This window comes from Triturus cristatus, chromosome 6, assembly GCF_964204655.1.
Source record: "Triturus cristatus chromosome 6, aTriCri1.1, whole genome shotgun sequence".
NCBI lineage: Eukaryota > Metazoa > Chordata > Amphibia > Caudata > Salamandridae > Triturus > Triturus cristatus.
The window spans coordinates 1,665,930,577-1,665,954,716 of record NC_140589.1 but is presented as its reverse complement, the minus strand read 5'-3'; the positions used below and the strand labels follow the sequence as shown (position 1 = coordinate 1,665,954,716).

General features: G+C 45.0%; 1 protein-coding gene across 3 annotated transcripts in view; it reads left to right on the top strand.

The window, feature by feature from the left end:
- UBR2 (ubiquitin protein ligase E3 component n-recognin 2) overlaps positions 1 to 24,140 on the top strand; it is a 1,393,714-nt gene that overhangs the window by 1,031,494 nt on the left and 338,080 nt on the right. For all 3 annotated transcript variants that reach the window (XM_085612829.1, XM_085612828.1, XM_085612830.1), the window contains 2 exons: positions 3,328 to 3,424; positions 17,219 to 17,286. In XM_085612829.1, coding sequence (XP_085468955.1) covers positions 3,328 to 3,424; positions 17,219 to 17,286 — 165 coding nt within the window. The remainder of the gene's footprint in view (positions 1 to 3,327; positions 3,425 to 17,218; positions 17,287 to 24,140) is intronic.

The window sequence follows — 24,140 nt, the reverse complement described above, 5'->3', positions numbered from 1 at the left end:
AAAAATGATCAAAAAGATTTAGTCAAAAAAGACTAAAAGGGGTAGCTCTCCCGGATCTGCGCTTACTGGCGCGGAAAAAAAGAAGAACTAAGGTGAGGAATCTAACTAACTAATGTTTCTTACAGATACATCGTTACCGAAGGTTAGTAACTTGTTCTTCACGTACCATACCATTGGACGACTATATGCAGACTGCTCTTTGAGTTTTCTGTGTTTTGTGGATGTTGTAGGTGGATGTACTTTTGGACCTTTGACCAACACCCTTATGTCAGCCTGCTGCTACTTGTCTCACCATCCATGTTTTCACTATTTTTGTTTTCCTTTTTAGGGTAAGTGTGAGCCCCAGTATAGCGTATGTCCTATCCGAGTATGCCTATCAGTGTACCCTTGAATTAGAGATGGTACATTCACAGTCCAAATTTAGGTGCACTCTCAATATGTTCTCTGTCAAGGTAAATACTGCAGTCCGAAATCGATTACCCTTTGTCAGCTGGTTCATTTTCCTCTTATAAATTAGATTTACTGGGTGGGAGTCGGTCACCATTTCTTCTAATTCACAGAGAAGCCAAGATTGTGCAAAAGGACGAGTGTAGTTCATTAACATTTCTGAAGCAGCTCTAGGGATGCATCCTTTATTATCTAACCAACCACAAAAGGAAATGAGAGGATTTGTGGACGACTGTTGCACCCACTTGTGCAGGCACACCTATAATGGGCAGTCAGTGAACTGAAAGGGTGCCATGTCACTGCATCTCATGGGGCCCTGACTAACTATAATTACGTTCTTCTGGATTTTTAACACACAAGTTCCCATAATTAGGGACTTACTTAATGGTTCCTGCATGTACATAGGGTAAATCAGCAAGTTGAGGTAGCTACAATCTAGAAAAAAGTTATATAAATTGGTAACTTCTACAAGTAGATCCTGAAGAAACGCCATTAACCCATTTGGGCATGGAACAGGAGAGGAGGATGAGACAGGCGAGGACCCAATATGGGCAGCGGAAGAATATTGGATTCTGATGGATACATCTGCCAGTGGATTCCTCTCCTTGTGAATATCCCCTGCGCCAGCAACATTCTGAAACTTTTGTAGCAGTCCACGCGATGAGGTCGAAGAAGACGACGTCACAGAGACACGGCTCCGCACGCGACTCCGCTGACATCACCGGCTCCATAAGAAGACCTCGTCGGCATGATGATGTCAGTTCCCTTTTTTCCGCGCCGTCGACGCTAACGGTTTTTGGGACTCTCTCTGTAGCTGTCTTTGATACTTTTTCTGCTGGTATCTCTCTCTCTTCTTGTCTTCAGCTGAAAATGACAATGAAGAAGTCTGGTTTTAAGCCTTGCCGAGAGTGCGGTAACACATGTCAATAACGGATCCGCATGAAGACTGCGTATGGTGTCTTTCATCGGACCACGATGTAGATGGATGTTCTTCCTGTCGCAAGATGAGCTCAAAGGCTCTGAAGGAGAGGGAAGCCAAATTATTCATCGCCAGGATGAAAAAGGAGAAAAGAGTCCGGAGAAGGTCGAGGTCGGCGTCGAAGTCGACTTCGGGACATGCTTCTAAGTCCAAAAAGCAAAAGAAAAAGAAGAGGCATGGATCTTGACATCGCTCAGATAGGGATGCAGCTCCAAGATCGACCTCACCCTCCCGACGCCGTAAGGACTTTGTATCTCCTTCGCCTGTTCCTGATTCTCCTGTTGGCCTGTCGTCACCTGTGGCCTCACCGGAGCATTCTCCGGCTCCGGCTCCATCTCCGGCTCCGGCTTCGGCTCCAGCTTCGTCTCCTGTTCCGATTGAGGAGCTTCCAGATCCGGGTGAGCCTTCGGCTCCGCAGATTCCACCGTCGGCGCCGGTCGGCCCGAGTCCGGTGATGCCTGAGCCATATCCATCGTTTCCAGACCCAGGTCAAGATCCGTCGCATTATCTTAATGCTATGTATGGGGTCTTCTCCAGAGCCTTGTACCCCTCTGGTGCACCTTCGGTCCTATGGCCTTCAGTTTGGGAGTTCCCCAAGCTTATCCTCAGGCTCCCTTCATGCCATTTTTTCCGGCGACGCCGTCTTGGCATCTACCGGCGCCGAGGACATGGAACAGAAGAGGAGGATGAGACAGGCGAGAACCCAATATGGGCAGCGGAAGAATATTGGAGTTAGGAATGAGTATGTTTAGAGCATGAAATTATGTTATGTTAAAGGTTATTTGTTGAGCGCACGTTCACCAGACGGTTTCTTGTAGGTCCTGGAGAGCCAGGTTTACAGGAAGAAGAGAATAGGGATCAGTGGACCAGGAGTTTCTACTGTGTTGAACTGAAGTTGGGAGGGGAGACTTAAACATAATTGGACGACTATGGACAGTGAAGCAGCACAGCCTTGGGTGGCATAAAAAAGAATGAAGGACCAGGATGTTATGAATAAGGGCAGAGACCCTGAGGGCGACAGTAGGCTCATGAATGGTTCTTGTAGAACAAGATTGGAATGGTATTCAGGATTATAGATTGACTGAACCTTCCCACTCCTAGCTGCAATAGGTAGGGTCTTTGAGGTAGGAAGAGGTCTTCCATCTGTCGCAGCCTGTATGGGCAGGAGTGCGGTAGCAGGAGGGGCTGAAAAACAAGAAATAGTAATAAAAAAAATAATGTATCTCTGCAGGGAAGAACCCCATAAGTGGAGAGGACATGTAGAAACCACCAAATGAAAGTCTGGAGGGTTCAATTTCCCAAAGCTTGTTGGTAACTCACATGGTTTGCAATGTGTTAATCCCCACAAATCAGTATCCAAGAGTAAGAACGGAAACCCTTGTGCCCAATTCTGAGTCCCACATGAGTTAGAAATGGGACTTATGAGGAAGCATGCCACCCTAGAAAAGGGTGGGCGAGCGCCCTGCTTCCTTCTATCAGAGTACTTTATTAGTTTGACTATCCTTTGCTTCTGTGCAGAACACTGGAATACCCTGCTTTGAGTATTCAGATTGGAGCTCTAAGTTCCCTACTCTTTCATAGAGTATCATCAGTTTATTATGTTCATCAACTAATTTCCTTAACATACAAATGGTCTTCTATACACAGAAGTTTTTAGGCATAATCTTTGACATTCTAATGAGCCCATGTTAAACTAGTTGCAATCTTGAGGTGTTTTAGTATCTCCGGATTAACTTCAAAGAACTCCTGCTTTCACCTGCTTGACAGTGAAGACTGATTCTTCTTAAAGAAACCTGCTAATATCGTTTTTGCATCTTCTAACATTTACAATTTTTTTTAGGGTGGATATTGTTGTAGTTATTGTTTTCATTTGTAACAGACGTTTTGATTATCTTTTTCAGGATGACTGTCTGAAGTCATTAACCAGGTTTGCTGCAGCTCACTGGACAATAGTACCTCTTTCTGTGGTGCAGTCACAGTTTTGTTGTCTTTTTGGATGTGAGTATGAAAATGTGTCTATCAGTCTGTGCAATATTTTGATGTGTGTCAGTGTTTAAATCCCAGGGTACTAAAATTCAAAAAATGGGGATTGTGGGTCCCAAAAACCGGATGATTTTGTCAGCAAACTCTCCTACGGTGAATTAAGTTGATTTTGTTTGCAGTGATAATCCGGAAAGTCGAGCTGGATTTGTTTTTCATTAATATCACGTACTTCAGTTTTAGACAGTGCAGAGACCACTTACAGGTAACTAACTGATCGCTTGGCAAGTAGATCATAAGAGGTGCACAAAAGATAATAAATGTAAATGTCCAAAAGAGACATTTACAGTTATGAAAATTACAAACGTATTAAACCATTAGCTAATGATGTATAGCAACTTTTAAAAAAGTTTTTTTCAATACAGCAATGAGGCAAGAGAGTTTCAGCCTATTATAGAATCCCCCCCCCCCCCCCAAAGACTTGTAAGGGTCTGTTTATAAATGTTGGCATAACATGTAATTTGACTAACTGATCCTGGAGTTACTAGATATGAAGATTGGCCATGCCTATCCAAGCAAGTTGTGTTTCCTCAACTTTGCTAACTAGTATGGCTTTTTCTTTAGAGTCGGGTGTACTTATTTTATTTTAGTGTAGGCATCACAAAACATTTGGTCATGGACTAGAAATGTGAGTGGTGTGACCAAAAGATAAAGTAATTATCTGCTTGAATCTAACCCAGACATCTCACATATTAATATAAACCTTTATTAGTTTGCCATCCATATTCAGATGGACATGCACAGATATATGCTCTTGAACTTTTCAGTGAGGAAGAAGAAAAAAATGTGCATCATGCTGAGAATAAACGATGTACTTTCTTTTATGGTTCTGCCACCTTATTCATCAACTTGGAAGTCACTCCACAGATGCTAAAGAAAACTACAGGACTGGTCTCTTGGAAATTACAATTTTGGACTTGACAAGGAGTCATGATCTTTGTTACGTTCAGAAAATACCACCTCTTGTTCCTGTATTGCCACATCTATCAATATATTTTCTGGTAAGAGGAGGATGGGTGGGTTAAGGCTTAATGAATCCCAGACATAATGCTTGAAACCCCGGCCCCTAATTGTGACAACAAGGTCAAGGTATAAGCTGAATACCACAGAATATAGCAGGCTGCTATGCTTCATTCTGTGTTTAGATATACAAAGACCGATATATAGTGCCCTGCCTCCTTTTCAAGCAAAAATGGGTAGACTGAAGAAATAAATCCAACTCTATACTTCTTTAAAGACCCTTTTAGGAAACAAAAAATATGAAACAAAGGTTAAGGAGTGGAATGCTCCAAATTGATAATGGGTTGCACAATTTCTCTCTGTTAACTGATCCAATTTCTCTAAGATCTCCTCACACCCTGACATCAAAAGACTTGGTCTAGGTGCTTCAACCTTTTCATCTTTGTTTTAGATGCTCTTATCCAATGGGCTTGCCACTTCAATGATGGCTTGTCAATCACAGAACTCTGTGTTTTTGACTTTAGACATCACTGTTCTGGTTTCAGTTACAGATCACCATCTTTGACTGTCATGCAGCTTTCTATCATAACAATGCTATTGTTATGTTTAGAGGGCAGCGAAGGCTAGTAGCATGCTGAATAGCAACTCTTCTTTGGGCTCAGATTGTCACGCCTGGTTCGATGCCACCCCTGGAGCCAGTTTCACTACTATTCCTTTCCTAGTAGTGCTAATAATACTTCATAGTTCTAGTGATGCTGCAGAATGACTAGAACGATGGAGGGGACTGGTGGTTGCACAAAGCATGGAATGTGCAGTGCTCTTCCTCGTAAGGTACCTGAATGAAAATGGCACGAGTAAAAAGTTGAGAATCTATGGGCCCGACGACTTTACTGGTGAGAAGAGTGGATGGTCCCACGAACTGACATTATCTCGTCTTGGACTGTGGTGAATGGAAACACCCCTGGAAACGGTTGAGTGTGGACATAACCCTGGCCTCGAGGAAGTAGCTGTAGGGGCTCGAGGAGATAAGGAGTCATTGGTTAATGCTGACCCCTCTGAGGATCTGAGTCCTGGAGGATAGTTTGAGCAGCTAGGTTCATTACACCATTTCATGTAATGGCCAAAGACCTAATAAATTACACTTTTTCTGGTCTGCCTAAAGAAGTAAGAAGGGTGGCAAGATGGAACATTAGGAGATTAAAGTCTCCTAATGTCTCCATCAAAGACCAAGGTGCAAGTACAGAAGTTCTGGTTTTGAGAGTTTGAAGAAAGGCTTGAAGGCGCCAAAATAATGGGAGATTTATTTGCACTGAGCAGTGTAATGTAATGGAAATTATTAATCATTCTAGACATAGGAACCAACTCTGTATTAGGGAACCATGTCTTTTCCATCATTTAGTCAGTGTCAGAGGAATGGAACTCTTCTTCAAAGGGCACCTTACACCCCTGATCATAATAGCAAGCATTTGATATGCAGGGCATACAAACTCATTTCCAGCAGGGCTAACCTGCCACTTGAAACAGTCATTATGGTTATGAAGTGCTCAGCCCAGAGAGGTTCCAAATCTTGCTGAAACAAGATTTGCGTGCTTGGTGAAGGTGAATCCTTTTCTTTTCAGACTTGGGAAGAACCTCACTTTTTGAGGCAAGTGTTTGATACAAGGGGTTACTTTCCCAGGAATACTGAAAATAGAGCAAGATGAAACGTTTTTGTGTTTAATAAGGCTGATGCGGTTCAAGCTATCGTGAGGGAAACTCAATTGGTTGGAATGCAAAAAACATGTTGTGATGGGTTGAGATCAGAGGCCCGCTTGAAACTTCCCATGGCTTGGTGGGAGGTCAAGGGTGTTACTAGGTGTTATTTTCCTTTAGTTGATTCTTTGTTTGGAATTCCTATTTTTCTCTAGCCACCTGTGTGCCTCTCATTCCCATAATACTATTTCCCTTCCAATTTATTCTTTCCTAGTCATTGATGTATATTTTGTTTATGGTGTACCTTAAAATTAAGAATTATATGATGTAGTCTTTGGGGCATGATGAGAGTTAGACTCAGCAACTTATATTGTGGCTAAAGGAAACATGTTTTTTTGTACTTGAGTTACGTAAGCTGGGACACATTGCAAGTTACTTGTGCTGATCTTGGCTTTAGTAATACAATTATTTAAACCTAAAAATGTGTGTAGAAGAAAAGATGGAACAGGATGTGAACACATTCAGGAGAGAGGATAATATTTTATACATCGTTCGCCTCTTTGTAAAGATACTACAGGAGAAAAAAAGTAATGCTTGGGAAATACTTATAATGCTAACCCCTGTTCAGACTCATCCAGTATTATTGCATTTATCAAACTATTAGAACCCCCCCCACCCAAAGAAAATGTAGAAAATAAGAGTTAATCATAGTTATAAAACTTTGTATACTCTAGTACTTGTTTTTTTGTCATACCGTACATTCCTGGCACATAAGGCTATTGTTGCCCGGATTTTTTTCATGATTTGTAATGTTGGCGCATGGTGCGCATTTCTCAAGGTTGGGGTTTGTATCGCCCTCGTTTTTGTTGTTAGCCACTCCCTAAAAAAGAATGGTACAAGTTTGAATCAGATTTTTTTAATTCAAGTCAAAGGTATCGCCATGGGATGTCCATTCGCGCCGGAAATGGCGGTCCTTTACATGGCCAGGTATGAAGAACGACATGTGTATAACAACAACCCCTTTGGCCATTGGGTGGCCCAGTGGTACCGATACATAGATGATATCTGGTGTATTTGGACCGGCACAGAGGAAGATCTTCTGCGATTTCACAGGTGGTTGAATGAAAGAAATCCAGATAGCCAATTCAGCATGAACCACAGCACCATGAGTCTCACGTTCTTAGATGTGGAAATATGACTTACAGAATCCAGATTGATTTCAACACTATTCACAAAACCAACAGATAAGAATACGGCCTTAAACTTCAGGAGCCATCACCCAAAAAACCTTAAAGAGAATCTACCATATGGCCAGTATTTACAAATCCGAAGGAACTGTACTTGAAAAGATTATGAAATTCATTCAAGTAACTTGACAGCGAAACTAAAAGAAAAAGGGTATCCGCATAAACTACTCAAGCATTCTTGCAAACGGGCATGGTACACACCACGTGAAGTGTTACTGGAGAAACGTCTCAAAAAACCAAAGGAACATTTGGTTTGTGTCTCTACATATGGCCCACACACAAACTCATTCAAGAAAATTGTACGCCAGAATTGACATTTGATCAAAGACTTGGATAAGGATCTCCAGATTCCATTATTTGCACTTAAATAGAATGCAAGCATCGGCCAGCAAATCATCAGAGCATCAGATGATCTCCCCAAAAAATGTGGCACATTGCATTCCCTTTTGAACTTACCACCGGTATTGGGTCACCACAAATGTGGAAATGGTCAAGCATGTAGTTCCACCATATAAGGAACAGAATTCACCAATGTGAATGACAAGTGGATACACAAGGATTTTTCGAACTGCAAAACCAAGAATGTAGTGTATGCCATCTGCTGCCCTTGTCCTTTAATCTACATAGGCAAGACGACACAAGAGATCAGATCCAGAATAAGCCAATATCGATCTAGAATCAAGAACAATGTGCTTCATGCACCTTTGGTTGCCCATTTCATGGCACTCAAACATTCAGAAAAAGACTTTACATGGACAGTCCTTAGTGTTATCAAACCGAACCCCAGAGGAGGTGACCTTGAAAAGGCACTATTACAAAGGGAGGCATATTTGATCATGCGCTTCAACACGGCTATCAGTGGGCTGAAAGAGATGTCAGAAATAAATAGACTGTGAATTGACACAATTATCACATTCAAAGCGTCTGAATTGCAAGTTAATTTCGCTTTGTTTAATATTAGCCAAATTGTGAAATACATAGTTTATCATCATTCTTCAAAACGTTATGCATTGAGGGCCGCATTATTTTCACTTTCAATTTATTTCAATGAATCGTCACATACACAGACCTACAGTAACCAGAATTCCTAATGCAGATCACGTGACCCACACTGCGTACGGGATTCTACTAACCAAACTCGGAACAGGCTGGTTTTTCACTTCCGCATTCAGTGGATCTTAAAGACCGTTGCTGGGAAGAAGGGAACTGTAAACCATTTATGCAGGCAAGTTTTTCAGCCGAGCGCGTGTTTCATGACATCAGCTCATAAAGACTCACACCCGATTATCATTTTGACCCGATAGGAGTCGTGGCATACGAGAGAGTGAGACGCCTTGATTATTTGACTGACGGTGATTTAAATTCAAAAACCGCCAAAGTAAGTGGTCTCGCCTTTTTTCTATTTAGCGTAATTTTAAATGGGTTTAAATAAATAACAATGGGTACAATTGTAACCCGTATTATTCTCCTACATTTTGTCAGGTAGTGTAACAATTCACACGCTGATAAAATTGGTCCCTGTAATATCGCGCACATTACAGCAAGTGGTGTTACACCGCAACAGTTGCGAAAGAACACAGGCAAGTCAGTTCATTCATAGAGCACAATGTCATGAGCTCTTTTTCATGAAGTCTTCTCAATTAATGTAATTTTGTGGCTGATCTCATGTGATTGCACCCTAACATAGAGCCATTTACATCACTTTTTTCAGACAAATCCTTTGAATAGTCTGACACAATCCGAACCCAATTACCAGCAGCTTGGGAATTCCTCAACGTTTTAGACAATAGGTAAGACTATGTGCTACAGTGGCGCATTAAAAAAATAAGGTAAATAAGTCGCACATTTCTATTCATACTAGTGTATCGTTCTCGTTACATTTTAGGGTCCTGGTCCTGATGAGAACCCTCCAATGATATTAGGGTTCCGAAACGCATCACCCCTCACAGCTGGACGAAATAATTAGGATTGCACTGATTGATACAGTGAACAAACTAGGCAGTATGCCTGTTGTATTCGGTTTATCGACTAGCTGTGTGTGGCAGGTGGCAGCAATTTAAATTGTAAATCGGTCTGCACAGTTACATTCTTGCTTTTTCCAACTCAAGGACTGGTCATTTCTGTTTACTCGTCATCATTAATTTTTTTTGTCATGAAACCTGTAAATGTCAATTATTTGTTTATTCTTTGATGTAATGTTGAATGGATATGTCTGTTCTTTCTATATGACATGAATGTAATGTCTTTTTGTATGTTAAAAAATTATGTGAAAGTCAAAAAGGTGAAATAAAAACACCAAACCCTGCTTATTTGTTCAAAGGAAGGGTCTTTTCAAAGAAATTGAGTTAATTATACGTCCAATCACTTTTTCTTGTTTAGATAATCAAGTAAATAAAAGGCATTGGCATTTAGAATGCCAATTCCTCACACTTTAGTAAATGCGACAACTATTGCATTTCAAATGCTTGTTGTTCTGTCCTCTGCTGCGGGATTTTTTCCCTAAGAGGTGTTCCCATGTTTTCTTGGGACGTATCATACCCTATCTTTATGTTCTGGTCCTCTGCTGCGGGTTTTTCCCTAAGAGGTGTTCCCATGTTTTAGTGGGACGTGTCATACCCTATGTGGGGTAATTGTAGCTATTGGATAGCTCTGTCTTGCGCTGGGGAGGTATGGGTACCCCATTTTTTGGGTTCCCTGCCTTTCTTGGAATCACTGTATACCGCTGGGCGGTCTCTTGTATCTTGTCCGGGCGCGGCTTGTGCTGCTCCAGGTTCCGTCATTCTCGGTGTTCACTTCGTCGCTTGACAGTTTGATATGCTGTCTGTGGTGTCGTGTTGTGGCGTTTCTGCCTTCTTGTCCAGTGTTTCGGCCTGGTCCTCTGTCTGGTGTTCCAGGGGTGCTGGGTTTCTCCTGGCTTTCCTGTGTTCCGGTTGACCGCTTAGTCCGTCCTCTGTCTGTCTGTCTCCCTCTCTTTCTCCCCCCCCCCCCCCCCCACACTTTTTTCTCTTATGGCTGGTTCCATTTCTCTTCATGGGCCGGTGTGTGTCTATTGAACGATCCTTTCTTGGGGTTTGTTCTGCATTTCTGGGCCTCTGCCCTCGGCTTGCGCCTGGCTTGTTCTGGGTGCGCTCCTCCTTGGTGCTGTCTGTTGTCGGAGGTGCATGCCTGCTTGTGCTGGCCCACCGCCATGGCCCTTGTTGTGCTACCTTGTGCCCCTGCCTCTTGTTCTGCTTGGGCTTTGCGCACCTGTGCCTTTCTTCTCAGGCCTGCGTTCCTTGGTCGTGGAGCCGTTCCTGCCTTGCCTGCTTCCTTGCGGCTTATGCCTGTTCAGCTGTCCTCTGTCATTGTTTGTTTTCCTCCGGCAGGCTCTGCCTCCGGTTCTGCCTCTTCTCCCTGGAGTTGGGGTTGTTCTTTACTCATGGGTGCTCCTCTGCAGCTGTCTGACACCACGAGGGTTTGTGGCCATTGTACCTTGCATGGGCTTGGAGTCTCCTGGTCTTCCCTTCGCCTTGCTAGGGCCTTGTGTTTCTTCCTACTGGGGAGGTTCTCTCGCAGGCCCTCCTCCCCTTTTGGGTATGGCTTGAGTATCTATTCAACGTTAAGGAATCTGTGGTTGTAGTCTCTATCAGATGTACGAGTTACTTACCTTCTGTAACGATGTATCTGGTAGAGACGATTCTAGCCGCAGATTACTTCACGACACGCCCTTCCTCCCCGTTCTGGGAGGACCTTTCCTGTGGTTTTCTGGACTCGCCTCCCTCCGGGTGGCTGGTCTCATATGAGTGTCCGCTTCGCTCTGCTCGGACAGGATACTTGGTTTTGCTTGGTTGTTCCACCCCTTCCCTTATGATACATGGTTGGTTGGTTCATGTGTGCTACTGCATCCCTCCACCCTGCCTTTTCTCCGGTGTAGGGGCCTGTTTTTATTCTTCTACGTTTTACTTGCTTGGGGTTCTGCTTCTTTTGCAGTCTTCTGAGTTGTTTTTTTTTTGCCTGTACCTCAGCCTTTTCGCTCCTTTCAGGGGATACGGCCCTCCTTGAGGGTGTCGTCTGTCTGGGGGTGGATTGCTGTTCCTCTTTTGTTCCGGGCTTGTTGCCCTACACTGTTGTGGGTGGTGATTCCAGTCTCTCTCTCTCTCGTCTGCTGTGCCCTTTTTCACATGCTTGTGCCTCCTGGACAGTTGTCGCCTTCGCTTGCAACAGTGTTCGTCAGAGCAGTGCTCTGCTCTTTTGCTGCTATGCCTTTCCTCGCTAGGGTGTTTTGTGCCTTGGTGCTTGGCACTTTTCCAACTGGGGCTGTTACACCCCTTTCGTTTCTCTCTTTTCTGTTTCACTGGTTTTTCACACACTGTTCCCATACTCTACTCAGTTTTGTTTGTGATGGCTCCGCTCTGTGGCGCTTAAAAGTTCTCCGAAGAAAACTGATGTCAGCGTGCCGGGGTGGGGCTTATGTGACCTCACTGACATCACGCCCGCGGACGACGTCAGGGCGGAGTCGCGTGGTACCGCCCCCCGGCGCGCAGAGATGCTGGGGCAGAGAAAGTTTTCCAGGTCCAGTCTCACACCTGGGGGTAATTCTACATTAAGGAATCTGCGGCTAGAATCGTCTCTACCAAATACATTGTTACCGAAGGTAAGTAACTCGTACGTTCTGAGCCTAAACTTCAACTCGAGATCTTCAACCCTCACTAGTAGGCTTTCCTTCTCTACGCCAGAAGCCTGCCCAGCCTTTAGATCTGCCTTGGCCTCTACTAGCTGCACCTCCAAATCTGCCTTCTCTTCTTTTTGAGATGTGGCCCAACCCGCAGCTGCACCCTTTCGAGTCCCTCTCAACCAGGCCTTAAAGGCATCCCACACTATATATAAGGGGGCCGACCCCAGATTATGCTGAAAAAAGATGGCTGTTTCCCTCTTTATCAAGCCTTGGATAGATGGTTGTAGGAGAAGATTCCTATTCAGAGTCCATCTCCTTAAAGAGAGCTCTGGGTGAAGTTCCAAGTTTAGTGCTATAGCCCCATGATCGGAGAGGTGGATAGGAAGATATTCAATTAGCCTTACTTTACCTAGTTCTGGATGTTCCATGAATATATAATCAATTCTGGAGTTATGGCTATTCTTCTTACTATAAAAAGAACACTCCCTAGTATCCCCCATTTATTTCTGCCAAACGTCGCAAAAATTAACATTTTTTAATATTGCAAAGAGATGGGCTTTGACCCGTGGAGCCGCAATCTGAGTCCTAGGGGAAGATCTATCTAACTTATTATTTAAGAGAACATTGAAGTCTCCTCCTAATATCAGGGGGGCATCACGATCTGCCAAAGCAAGACAAAGATTATTCAGAGGAGTAATTTCATCCTCGTTGGGGGCCATAGTAGCTGGCTAAAGTATATTTGGCACCCTGACACCTAACCTCAGCTATTACCCAACGTCCTCTATCATTCACCTGCGTCGTTCCAAGCTCAACTCCTGAATTTACTTTAAGAATTATGTCCACCCCCTTCGAGCAGCATTGTTGATCAGAGGCTACAATCTTAGCAACCCATCTTTGTTTGTCAAAGTGCTTTGCATACTGACTGTAGCAAGCTGGACTATCTTTGAGATATTGCATGATTAAGCGCTGTCTTCTCCTAACTCTAATCCAATCACATTCCGACATAAAACTTCAAGGCGTCTGCCTCCACCACAAGTAGGTCTATCCCCATCATTGTCCTGATTCCACCCCCAGCTATATCTACAGGTGGTTAAGTCACATGAGGTCCCTATTGCTGATTGATTTTTTTTCCCAATGCTCCCCACCCACACACGTGCAACACCCCCCTAACCCCCATGGGAACCTTCCCTGACCACTCATTGGCAATTAACAATTGCCATTTTGAGCCAAAACCCACTAACCTCTAAGAAAAAAAAAAACACAGTATCATCACTGCAAAAACTGAACTCCCTTCAAACCATTATCTAAAGTTTGTTATGTGCCAGAAAACTATCCACTTCCTCAGGAGATCTGAAATTATACATCTTGTTGGCCCACATTACTTTTAAGAAGGCAGGGAACCTTAACTGTACTTGAGCCCCAAGCTCTCTCAGCGTGTCCATCCGCTTACCCAACTCCCACCTTTTATCCTCTGTAATCCCCGAGATGTCTGACCTTATTCTAAAAGATGCGTCTAGAACCTGTGTACTCTTAAGTTTGAGAGCAGCCCCGAGTAGCTGTTCCTTAAGAAGGTAAGATTGAATATATAACAGGATTTTCCTGGGCTGCTTCTGTCCAGGGTTCAATTTAAAAGGGTCCCTATGAAGTCGCTGAATCTCAGTTTCCCAAACTGATGCCGAGGCGACCTGTGGGAAGGCTTTAGTCAAAATCTTTATAACAAAGCTTTTAATATTGTCTCCTTCCAGCCCTTCTCTCAAGTACAAAATCCTGATAATATTCCTTTTTGAATTATTTTCAAGTCTCTCCAGTCTTCCGATAGATCCCTTTCCCTTTCCTTCAACCAGAAAACTTCCCGAGTATTACCCATCACCTCCAACCCCAGCTCCCCCCCCCCTGTTTTCTAGATCCTCCATCCAATGCGCCAATACAGACAGATTTTCCTCTAAGCTGGTGCAAGTGTCATGGATCTTCTTTTGGTTTATTTCTGAGGTAGAGAAACGCTCTTTGATCTCCACAGATAACTGCCTCAACATCCCTTGTATTGTGTCCGATCCCTGCGCTACCACCTCCTGGAACGCATCCCCTAACTATCTCCTTCTTTCTCACTGCCTCCCCCCGGAGTAGCAGCTGACTCACTTAGAGAGGAGAATCTATTAGACAAAGTTATGGCTGATTTTGATGGCAAGAGGGCCCCTGGTACCGATACACGCTGCTTAATGTTTTCCATACCGCCATGTGTATTAAGTTTAAAATAAGATCTGAGTGAGGGAGTCACCTTTGCAGGTGCTAGATTAGTTTTTTTCTTTCTCTCCTTTACAGGGGTGGCTTCCCCTGCTTTGACTGGCAGCTTCCTATATTTATGTTTATTCAATGAGGCTCCTAAAGGTTGGGTGGGCTGCGTGACTTATTGACGAGGAGGCTTTCTCCTGAGAAATGTGCTGGATCTTAGTTTGTACATTTTGCCTAATAATGCCTCGCTATCCGTTGTAAGGCTAGTAGGAAGGACAGATAATGGCTTGTGTAGTGTCGGGAGATCCCCCTTAGTAAACTGTTTTTTTCCCCCACCTTGCTGAGCAACTAACTCCATAGACTTAGGGGCCGTATCATACCTTGCCTTATCCATTTTTATGTGGCATAAATCTATAAAAGGGCTAACTGCTAAGAGGTGCACTTCCGAAGTTCCCAGGGGCAAAGTACCCAGCTCAAATTGGGACCGACAAGTGCTCTGGGTGCTGGCTCTACCAAAATCAACCCAATAACAAGGGTCAACTCAAACGGTACCAGGCGCAACGGGACTCACCGAGCGCTCCGGCTGCCCTCAATAGCGGGAAAACAGACCACAACACATCCAGAATCAGATCTGCTAGCAGCCCGACAGGGAAAAGCTCACCAATGCCACCGCCTCCCCCTTTACCACAATGGTGGGTTCTCCTGTGTCTCTTCCAGAATCAAACCAAATGGCAAGGATACAACTCAGTAAAACGGCACCGGGCACGGCGGGACTCACCGAGCGCTCCGACGGCCCTCAATTGCGGGTAGACCATGGAGAAAGCTCACCAATTCCACCGCCTCCCCCTTTACCACAATGGCGGCTTCTCCCACGTCTCACCTTCAGTCTTCCCACTGCACCTCAGCCAGAGCAAGTGAACCCAGGCTTACAGAAGCGCAAGGTGCTCACGAGTTGCTCACAGAACACTCCAAGCTGCTTAACCGCCTCAGCGCCCCGGGTTCGCAGCCGGAAACACAGACGCCGAATGGAGCTGGCACAATGCGGTCAGAGTCAGCAGCTAAAGTCCTGAAAAACTCCAGGGTCCACAAGGGCAGAGTACACTAAGGAGACACGACCGCTACGAGGAAGAGAAAGCGGGCTAGAAAAGCGTCATAAGGCACAGCATCAAAACATCATTGGGAGTCCATATCAGAAGGTTAGTGGAGAACGGCTCCCGACCGGCTTCCTAGCTGGCCACCCTGTTCCCTCATCACAATCTGAAGGAAGGTCATAGGCCCTTTAAAAAGTTCCAAACATCATTCCTGCACTGCTAAAACTGCTGATGTTTGATCGTTTTCCCTTGAAAGGGTGTCAGTTTGGGAGCTATATGGCATCTTCGATGTCCCTATGACTCCACTTTTGCCATTGAGATGGATCACCCTCTCCACCCCATACACAGACACACACCGGCGCAGGAGAGCCATGGCAAACGTTTCCATATCCAGTCTGGTACCTGCGATATTCGAGTTGTGAGGGATCTGCAGATCGAGAAAATATACACCAGAAAGATCATAACCAAAAGTAACCTTTTCTTTAAAGCTAGTATAGGCCACGCTTTCCTCTGTGAATTAATTCTGTTGTGTGAATGCAAATTTTGTCAGAGGAATTTGTGAAAATAAGTGTGAAGGCCCATTACCAGCTGGCAAAGTTTCTTAGTGACTTCATACACATAAAGATCCTATGTTCTACCACTGGTTTCTTGCTATTTGCTCATCCTCCCTGACTGAACTGTGTGCTTTTAGGTTCCACGATTGTGTGGCTTGATGTTCCACGGTTCATTGATTGTTCTAGTTTTAGTTAATTCTTTCACTTTTAAGTTTTGTAAAGGGATGAAAGTGCTTACTGTCCTCTGAAACTTCAAGCATTTGCAGAGTGTCCAATTCACAGATTTCATCTGCGCTGCAGTGGGAGGTCTGACAGCTGAGGAAGGATACATGCCATCAATGAAAGCATGGGGTCCAGAATGCTTCTTAGGCAGGACAAACAAAAGAATAAGCATGAAAACCATGGAATCAGGAGCAGGAAAGTGTGATAGACAAGAAAGCTATCCATTCGTGAATAAGGGACTGACCCAGCACCCACTCTGTGTATTGCATTGTTCACAAAAGATCTTCGGCAACTGACCGCTTTATGTAAGCTAGACCCAAAAAAGAAAGCTCTTTGACATAGGCAACCGTTTTTGGGATTGTGCTATCTCTAGATAATTTACTAAGCATTTTCCTGCTCCTAGATGAAACTGATAATGCTCTCATTGGAAAGAGATTTGATAATCATTGGTGACAAGATCAAAAATAACTAGTTCTCTGTGGCCAGGGCCACTTGTTTATTTTTTTACGGTGGCAGCTGCCAGGCCAACTTTTTTCCTTTGGAAACCACTGTCGAAGTTGCTGGAAAGTGAGTTTTTCTTATATTTTCTTTTGCCGTGTATATGTAGATATGGAAGGTAACACTCCTCTTCTTCGTTCCTCTTCTGTCTCCTGTTTGTCCTACTTCCACAATTGTGGCAGTATTGCTTGTTTGGGTATCCTGATAAACTGATTACTCTTAAGGTGTTCTCGTTCAGCTATAATGAATTGTGTTACGCTCCAACATTTTTGCAGCACTCTTCTATTAAAGTTCTTCCTAATGTTCTCGGCGCAAACTTTGCAGTTTATTTATCAGTGTTTTTTGTACGACAGTTTTTTATGTAATTGCATGTAAAATATTGTGGCACTTCTTATCCAGTGAACTCTCATGTCTTTACTTTTATTTTAGAACGTAAAACTAAATTGAAACAAATAAAAATGTTAACAGTTGTTCATTGGCGTGGCATGTAGGCCAAATATGAGTGTGTTGTTGATAGTAAATATGTGAGTACCTTTGCGTTATTTAGTATTAAATGATCCAGTTTGCATTATTTTTTGTACTTATAATTGTATTTCCCTGTTTAGCACTGGTTCCCAATGAAAAAAATGAAACGTCTCCCTGCATCCTTGATATTGACATGTTTCATTTACTGGTGAGTAACCGATTAAGTGATTTTTAACTTATTTTATTATTTTTCTCGAGCTTGATCGAAGTGCATGATAGAGCTCACACGTATTGATTGGATGAGAACAAATTAGTATTTAACATGTTTATTTTTTTAATTAAAAGTCACCAGAATCCAGAGATAACTATGGAGCTGATTTTATACTGGAGCGGCTGCATATGAGAAGGCCTAATATATTTTTTTCACGATTTATGGGTTTCTAAGTGAAGATTATTTTTGTTGCATTGATGTGTAGAGCTGCACACTATTTTCAGCCTTTTTTTCTTATATAGCTTTGACGTGGAGCTTTGATTAATAGGCAAATCACTTTGAATAGATCCCTGTGCCTAGTAGAGGCAGTATGAAAATATTTGAATCTTCTTGAACTACCAATAATCCTTACTATGGTTTACAAAACTTGCAGACAGTAGTGGGTTTGGAAAGGCCTGTCAGTGTGGAGGAAATATCGTGATTGACTTCTTCAGTGACAAAGGATTTGATTTCATTTTAGAAAGGAGTTGCCAGTTAGAAGATCCCAGAGCGTTTTTCGCATACAATACAAAGGCTCCCATGCGGTGATGCCCATTCCAACTGCCAATTCCTTCCACTAAGGTTGAACAGGCAGATTACATTTCTTCCCCGAGAGCAACAAACACACCGTTGCTGGTCTCCAGATTTAAGTAATATCTTTCAATCCTTTTATTATTTTCACTGGAAGCTCAGGGTTATCGTGTCTACTGGTGATGTTCAGATGATTTTGTTTTTCATCCGAATATTGTGCACATTTTTTGTTTCAATGTACAAATGTAAGGTATATGTAGATGTTGAACAACAAATCAATCAGATTGCCTCTTGAAGCTCACTGACGGGTATAGGGGTATAATGTGCCACCTGCCACTCGGTCATCCTGAAATAGAATACAGCCAGAAAAGAGCAAACCTGTCTAGTACCATCTTTCTTGTGCAGTATTTTATACTGACAGTAAGGGATCATTGGTAATTTGAGTTAACCATCATTAGAAGATCTAACAAAACCAGTAAACCTGTGCACACAGCTTCCAATGTCCAGTGAGAATTGTGAATGGCCTGAAGTGTGACTGTTAACAGAGTTACAGACAGGATAAAAGTCTGGTTAGTGTAAGGAGTCATGTTATGTTTGATAGTTTTTCCATTTGAATGTCTCCTGCCCTTTTCAGGATATTTTGAACAAATGTGAGTCTATTTATTGGACAGTCTGGATGCAAGGAGTTTTTGAAAGTTGCTGTGTCAACCCTGAGTTTAAAAGGTATGGGAATATCCCTTAGGCCAACAAAGGTTTACCAATAAGGATATAAGCAAATTATTAGACAAGCAACTTTCTTTTCACTCTTGCTGTATCGAGACAGTCGCCATTATAGGCTTTTTGTTTCATAAATGTTGTAATAACTGGTCATTCGTCTAAAGAAAGCAAGGGAAGTGGTCTCCTTTGCAACAAGCTCTAAGTTAGTGACCACAGCTGCTTTAATTGTGATCTGAAGTATCCAGCCAGTTACCAGCATCTTCTGCTTTACATCACATGCTTTGCACACTCCTGCTTCCTAGTGTTGGGCATGGATGTTGCAAGTTGTGTCTGTCTGTTTTGTGGTTAAAGTGACTTGTGATCCCTCCCCAAAACCCACAATACACCAAGACATGTACTCCACCAGAGTGTTTTTCTTGTCATCTGTTTCAGCTGTACCTTTCGGAGCAGCTCAGCTGTCGTGCTGCAGAAGCAATTTCTTTTCAAGCAGAATTAGTTTCTGCAAGACACAAGGACACTGCATTACTGCTAACTGATCCAAAATCACATGGGACTGTAAAATATCAAGGTCAGGCTGTATGAGAACGACTTGTGGGAGAGTAGTTATGGAGGACACGCCCTTCCAGTTCTTCCCTAAATGTTATAGTAAGTGCAGGAAATTAGGTTTTTATTTGAGGTGGTTGTAACCCCTTCTGAAGTAACCACCACAATCCTTGTCAGGGTGAACCACAAAAGTCTCAAAATGAACCTGAGCTTAACTGTCTGGTACAAAAGCAGTCAGGCGTAACTTGGAGGCAATGTATGAGGTATTTATGTAACACTCAAACAGTAGTAAAGTGAAAACACAATACAAAAATCCCACACCTATTAGAAAAATAGAGAAAATTGTAATAAATAATTTGACATCAAAATGACAAAAATCCAATCAGTGAATTGGAGTTAAGAATTTTAAAGTTTTTAGTGAAAAATAGCACCTAAAATATCAGAGCACCACCTGCAGGTATCTGGTCCCGCCAGACAGGGGCAAAGCACGACCACCGCGATTAAGTACGGGTCGGATATATGAGATTGATTGGGCCCAGACTTGGCTTGCTTTCAGAATTTCTAGAATTTTTGGAGAAATGTTGCTCAAAAGGTAAAGTTTAGCAGGGCAAAGCAGTCGGCGTTGTCCGAGGAGATGGCTTCATGGCCAGGGAGCTGCAGGACGAAGATCCAGTGAAGATTTCTACATTCGGACTTTGTCACTTGGTCTCCAGTGGGTTGAAGCTGCAGGCTGTAGCCGACAAGGACGAGGACTAATACCCCTTCTGTTAGGAGCTGCTGAAAAGGACTGCTGCGGAGAAGAATGTAGTGGGAGCTAACTCGGTCAAGGCGATTTTCCCGAGGTAGATCGGCAGGCAGGAACGTCCCCGTCTCCTTTCAGTTCTCTGTCCACTTTTTGGTGGAAAATGTTCCCAAGTTACACCACTTCCAAGGGTCAAGGACGGGAGGGGCACCACTTGGAGGGCAGGACTCACTTTAGGCAGGGTCCAGGTGCGGGTTCATGGTTGTCAGTGCCTGTTGTGTCCCTGTAGCTCAGAACTGGAGGCCAGCCAACTTGTCCTTGGAATCCCTCTGGTAGTCCTGGCTTCAAGCAGCAGGGCAGTCTACTCTGAGAGTACAAGGCAGGCTTCAAGCAGCAAGTCAGTCCTCTGCGTAAGAGCTTGGCAGATATCTTAAAGGACCGAGTTGAAACCCAGATCATCACTCCAAGAGTGGAGACAATATGTGAGGTGGCACGAGAGGATCCCCTGTTCATCAGGTAGTCCAAACAGCTAATTCTACCTGAATCTCAGCAACACCTTCATCATTCTACGCTCCAAAGAATTATGAATAATACAAAGACAGTAGGGGCACTTCAAACCCTGGCAGGCAGTTCAGGATATTGGCAACAATAGATGAAAGCTAGGTAAAATCTGCAGAAACTCTACCGTATCCTGGGTACCAACTACAGCAGTCCTTTCAGGAGTGACAAACTCTCAGGACCTAAACAAGAGTAGGTTTATGAGACAGCAGCAAGGCCAGAAGAGCGCAAGGTAAAGGTCCCTCTGCCTCAAACCACCCAGCTACAGTAGGATTACAGTTCTGTCTTCCCCAGTGGAAGAGATAACCTCAGACAAATGTGGCCCTTCCATTGTTACCAATGGATATTGCTTGAGGTTTTATACCACCCTCTCACTCTTCACTCTTTCCGCCAGAGCATCTACCAGGAACATCAAAGGCTGCACTAAGAAGTTCAGGCATTGCTTAAGAAGAGAGCTAAAGAACCACTTCCACCCATTTCTTTTACTTTCTGATTCCCAAGAAAACCGAAACGCTCAGATTGATACTACATGGCCTCTAAACCTCTAGTTTGTGCCAGAGCACTTTAGAATGAACACTCTACTTGATCTAATTTTTATGTTCTGTGTTGGGGATCACTTGGTGACCCTTGATTTCAAAGACACTTTTCTTCCACACCCCCATTCATCCAGCACTGCACCTGTACCCCAAGTTTGTGGTAAGCGGAAACCATTATCAATTCAAAGTACTAGCCTTTGGGTGTCACTGCAGTCCCATGGGTGTTCATGAAATGTCTGCAGTGCACATTCGCCCTAATGAATTTCATGTTTTTTAAATTCTTGGATGATTGACTAGTATAGAGCAAAAGCCAACGGCAATGCCTTTCTTACACTCACCAAGCAGTGTCTCTATTCCACAAATAAGGCTTCATACTGAATGCGAAATAATCACGCCTTCCACCTGAACAAAAAACAACCTTTTGTGGTACGGAACATAGTAACAGCAAAGGCTGCCCCTCAACATTCTGGAATTAATGGTAATAAAGTGGACACTGAACATTTTAAACCGTGATTTGCAATAAGACAGTGCTCATTCTATCTGAAAGAAACACGTTAGTTATAGATTCCTTACCTTAGAATTACCCCCATGCGTCAGACTCGATACGTAAAGTTTTTTCATCAGCAGTACCTCTGCGCGTCGGAAGGTGGCATCGGTCGGCTCCGCGTTAGTCGTCGGCGTTGTGGTCGCCGGGATGACATTGCTGCAGCTACTTAGATGCCGCTCTTGCGGGCCCGACATCAGTTCTTTCTTTTTCCGCGCCAGTCAGCGCAGATCCGGGAAGAGCGGTACCTCAGTAATTTTTGGACTACGTTTTTCAAGACTTTTGTCGACGTCTTGTTTCGAGTCTCCGACTCCGAACAGGTGCACAAGGGATGCCCGATTTTAAGGCCTGTGGTTCCTGTACCCGATTGATGTTGGTGACGTATCCGCACCGCGTGTGCCTCTTTTGCCTGGAGCGCGACCATGACCCCAAGTCGTGCTCCAACTGTCAGTTGTTAACGCCGAAGGCTTTGCGGGAGCAGTCCCGAAAGTTGCTTGAACGGCGGTAGTTGGCTCCGTGCCGTTCGAGGTCCCAGTCGAGAGGGAGTTCGAAACTCTGGCTGTGGAGCCACCATCAGTCCGGCTTGAATTCATCGAAGTTTTCGTACTCTGGGTCGGGTAAGTCGAAGCATAAGAAGAAGTCGAAGAAGAAGAATCGTCGCTCTTCACCTTCTCGGTCGGCCGACTTGACGAGGCGCTCAGGTGGTGCCACTCCTGCGGCTCTGCGTGCCGAGCATGAAGGGTCGACTCCGAGCTTCCTCCCCCTTTCCAGGACCTGGAGCGAACCCCGCCCAGCTTCGTACATTCTACGAGGCGATGCATGCCATCTTTTGGCGGTCCAACCCCGCCGGCGCCGGCACCGGTTGACCTTATTACGCCTCTACCGGCGCCGCTTCGACGGCACCACTACAGTGACCGACGCCGGTTGGCCCCCCGGCCAGTGTCGACCCCAGCATCCTTCCTGACGTGGACACGGCACCGGACCGGGGTCGGGTGAGGTTTTCGTGCCCCTTTTCACTTCTGGGGCCTATTTCCAACCACAGTGGCAACCAGAAGAAGATGAGGAGGACTGGGAGGGGTCAGGTGACCCTTTAACTGACCAGCTTGTTTCTGAACAGGACTAGAGAGAGGAACTGGGGGATGCCAGTGGTCTTAACACTTCACCTGACCTTGTCATGTTGTCTCCTCCTACCGTGGCTACGGAGGAGGGAGTGTCATACGCTGTGGTGTTGCGTAGGGCGGCAGAGGCTCTCAACCTCGAGATTCCTACGGTGGCGGTCAGGACTGACTTCCTGACTGAGGTGCTTCAACCGACGGTGAGCTTTTCGGAGCCCCTGCTTCCGTTTAATGAGGCCCTCACCGACATCCTTTTGGGCACGTGGTCCAGGCCCAACATGGGGGCTCCCATGGACAAGATGATCGCCCGACACCACCGCCCGGCTCCGGGCGAGCCCACTTTCCTCTCCGAACACCCCACCCCAGAGAGCTTGGTGGTCCAAGCCTCCACCTCCAAAAGCGCCTTCCCTACCGCTCCACCAGAAAGGGCATCCAAGAAGCTGGGCCATCTTGGGAAGAAAATGTTCTCTTCCGCAAGTTTAGGGCTGCGGTCTGTGAACACCGCATGCCTCTTGGGCCGTTATTCGCACTCAGTGCGGGATACGGTGACCCAAGTGCTGCCTCAGTGTCCTGAGGAGGCCCGGCAGTGCTCTCCCAGGCTGTCGCCACCGGGAGAGATGCAGCAAAGTTTACGATCCGTTGTGTGCTGGACTCCGCCGACTCTGTGGGCAGGACTATTTTAACGTCGGTAGCGCTTTGTCGCTATACCTGGAAGAGGTCCACTAGCTTTTCAGGGGATGTCCAGAACACCTTGATGGACATGCCCTTTGATGGCCATCGCCTCTTTGGCGACAAAGCAGACAACGCCCTATAGCGCTTCAATTACTCTCGGGCTACGGCCGAGTCCTTGGGCCTCTTCTCCCATCCGGCACAGTCTGCTTTTCGCCCCTTTCGTGGCTATGGAAGGGGTGCCCCGCTACGTCTCACCCAGGGCCACAGGCCGCAACAAGCTAACCAACCTTCGCGCGGTCGGGGACGTGGGAACCAGCGGCATGGTTCAGGGGGCCAGCGGGCGGGCCATTCCACCAACTCTGCAGCAGCCTCCAAACCCTCCTTGTCCGACCTTTCCGGCCTATCAAATGCCAGTGGGTGGCAGGATTCGCCATAACCTCCTCCACTGGCGCACCATCACTTCGGACAGGTGGGTTTTGCAGATAGTCCGAAGGGCCTACTCCCTCCCCTTCGAGGCTACCCCTCCAGCCATGCCACCTCGTTACCACCGCATGTCGGAGGATCATCCGGCACTTCTCCAGGAGGAAGTTACGTCTCTCTTGGCCCAGGGAGCTATCAAGCGCGTTCCTGTCCCAGAAGTAGGTCGTGGCTGCTACTCCCACTACTTTCTGGTTCCCAAGAAGGATAAGGACCTGCGTCCTATCTTGGATCTCAGGGACGTCAATCGCTTCCTCCAGACTGGCTGGTAGCGTTGGACTTGAATAATGCTTATTTTCATATACCCATCCTGCCGGCCCATCGGCGTTACCTACGGTTCACGGTGGGCCACGAGCACTTTCAGTTCACCGTGCTAC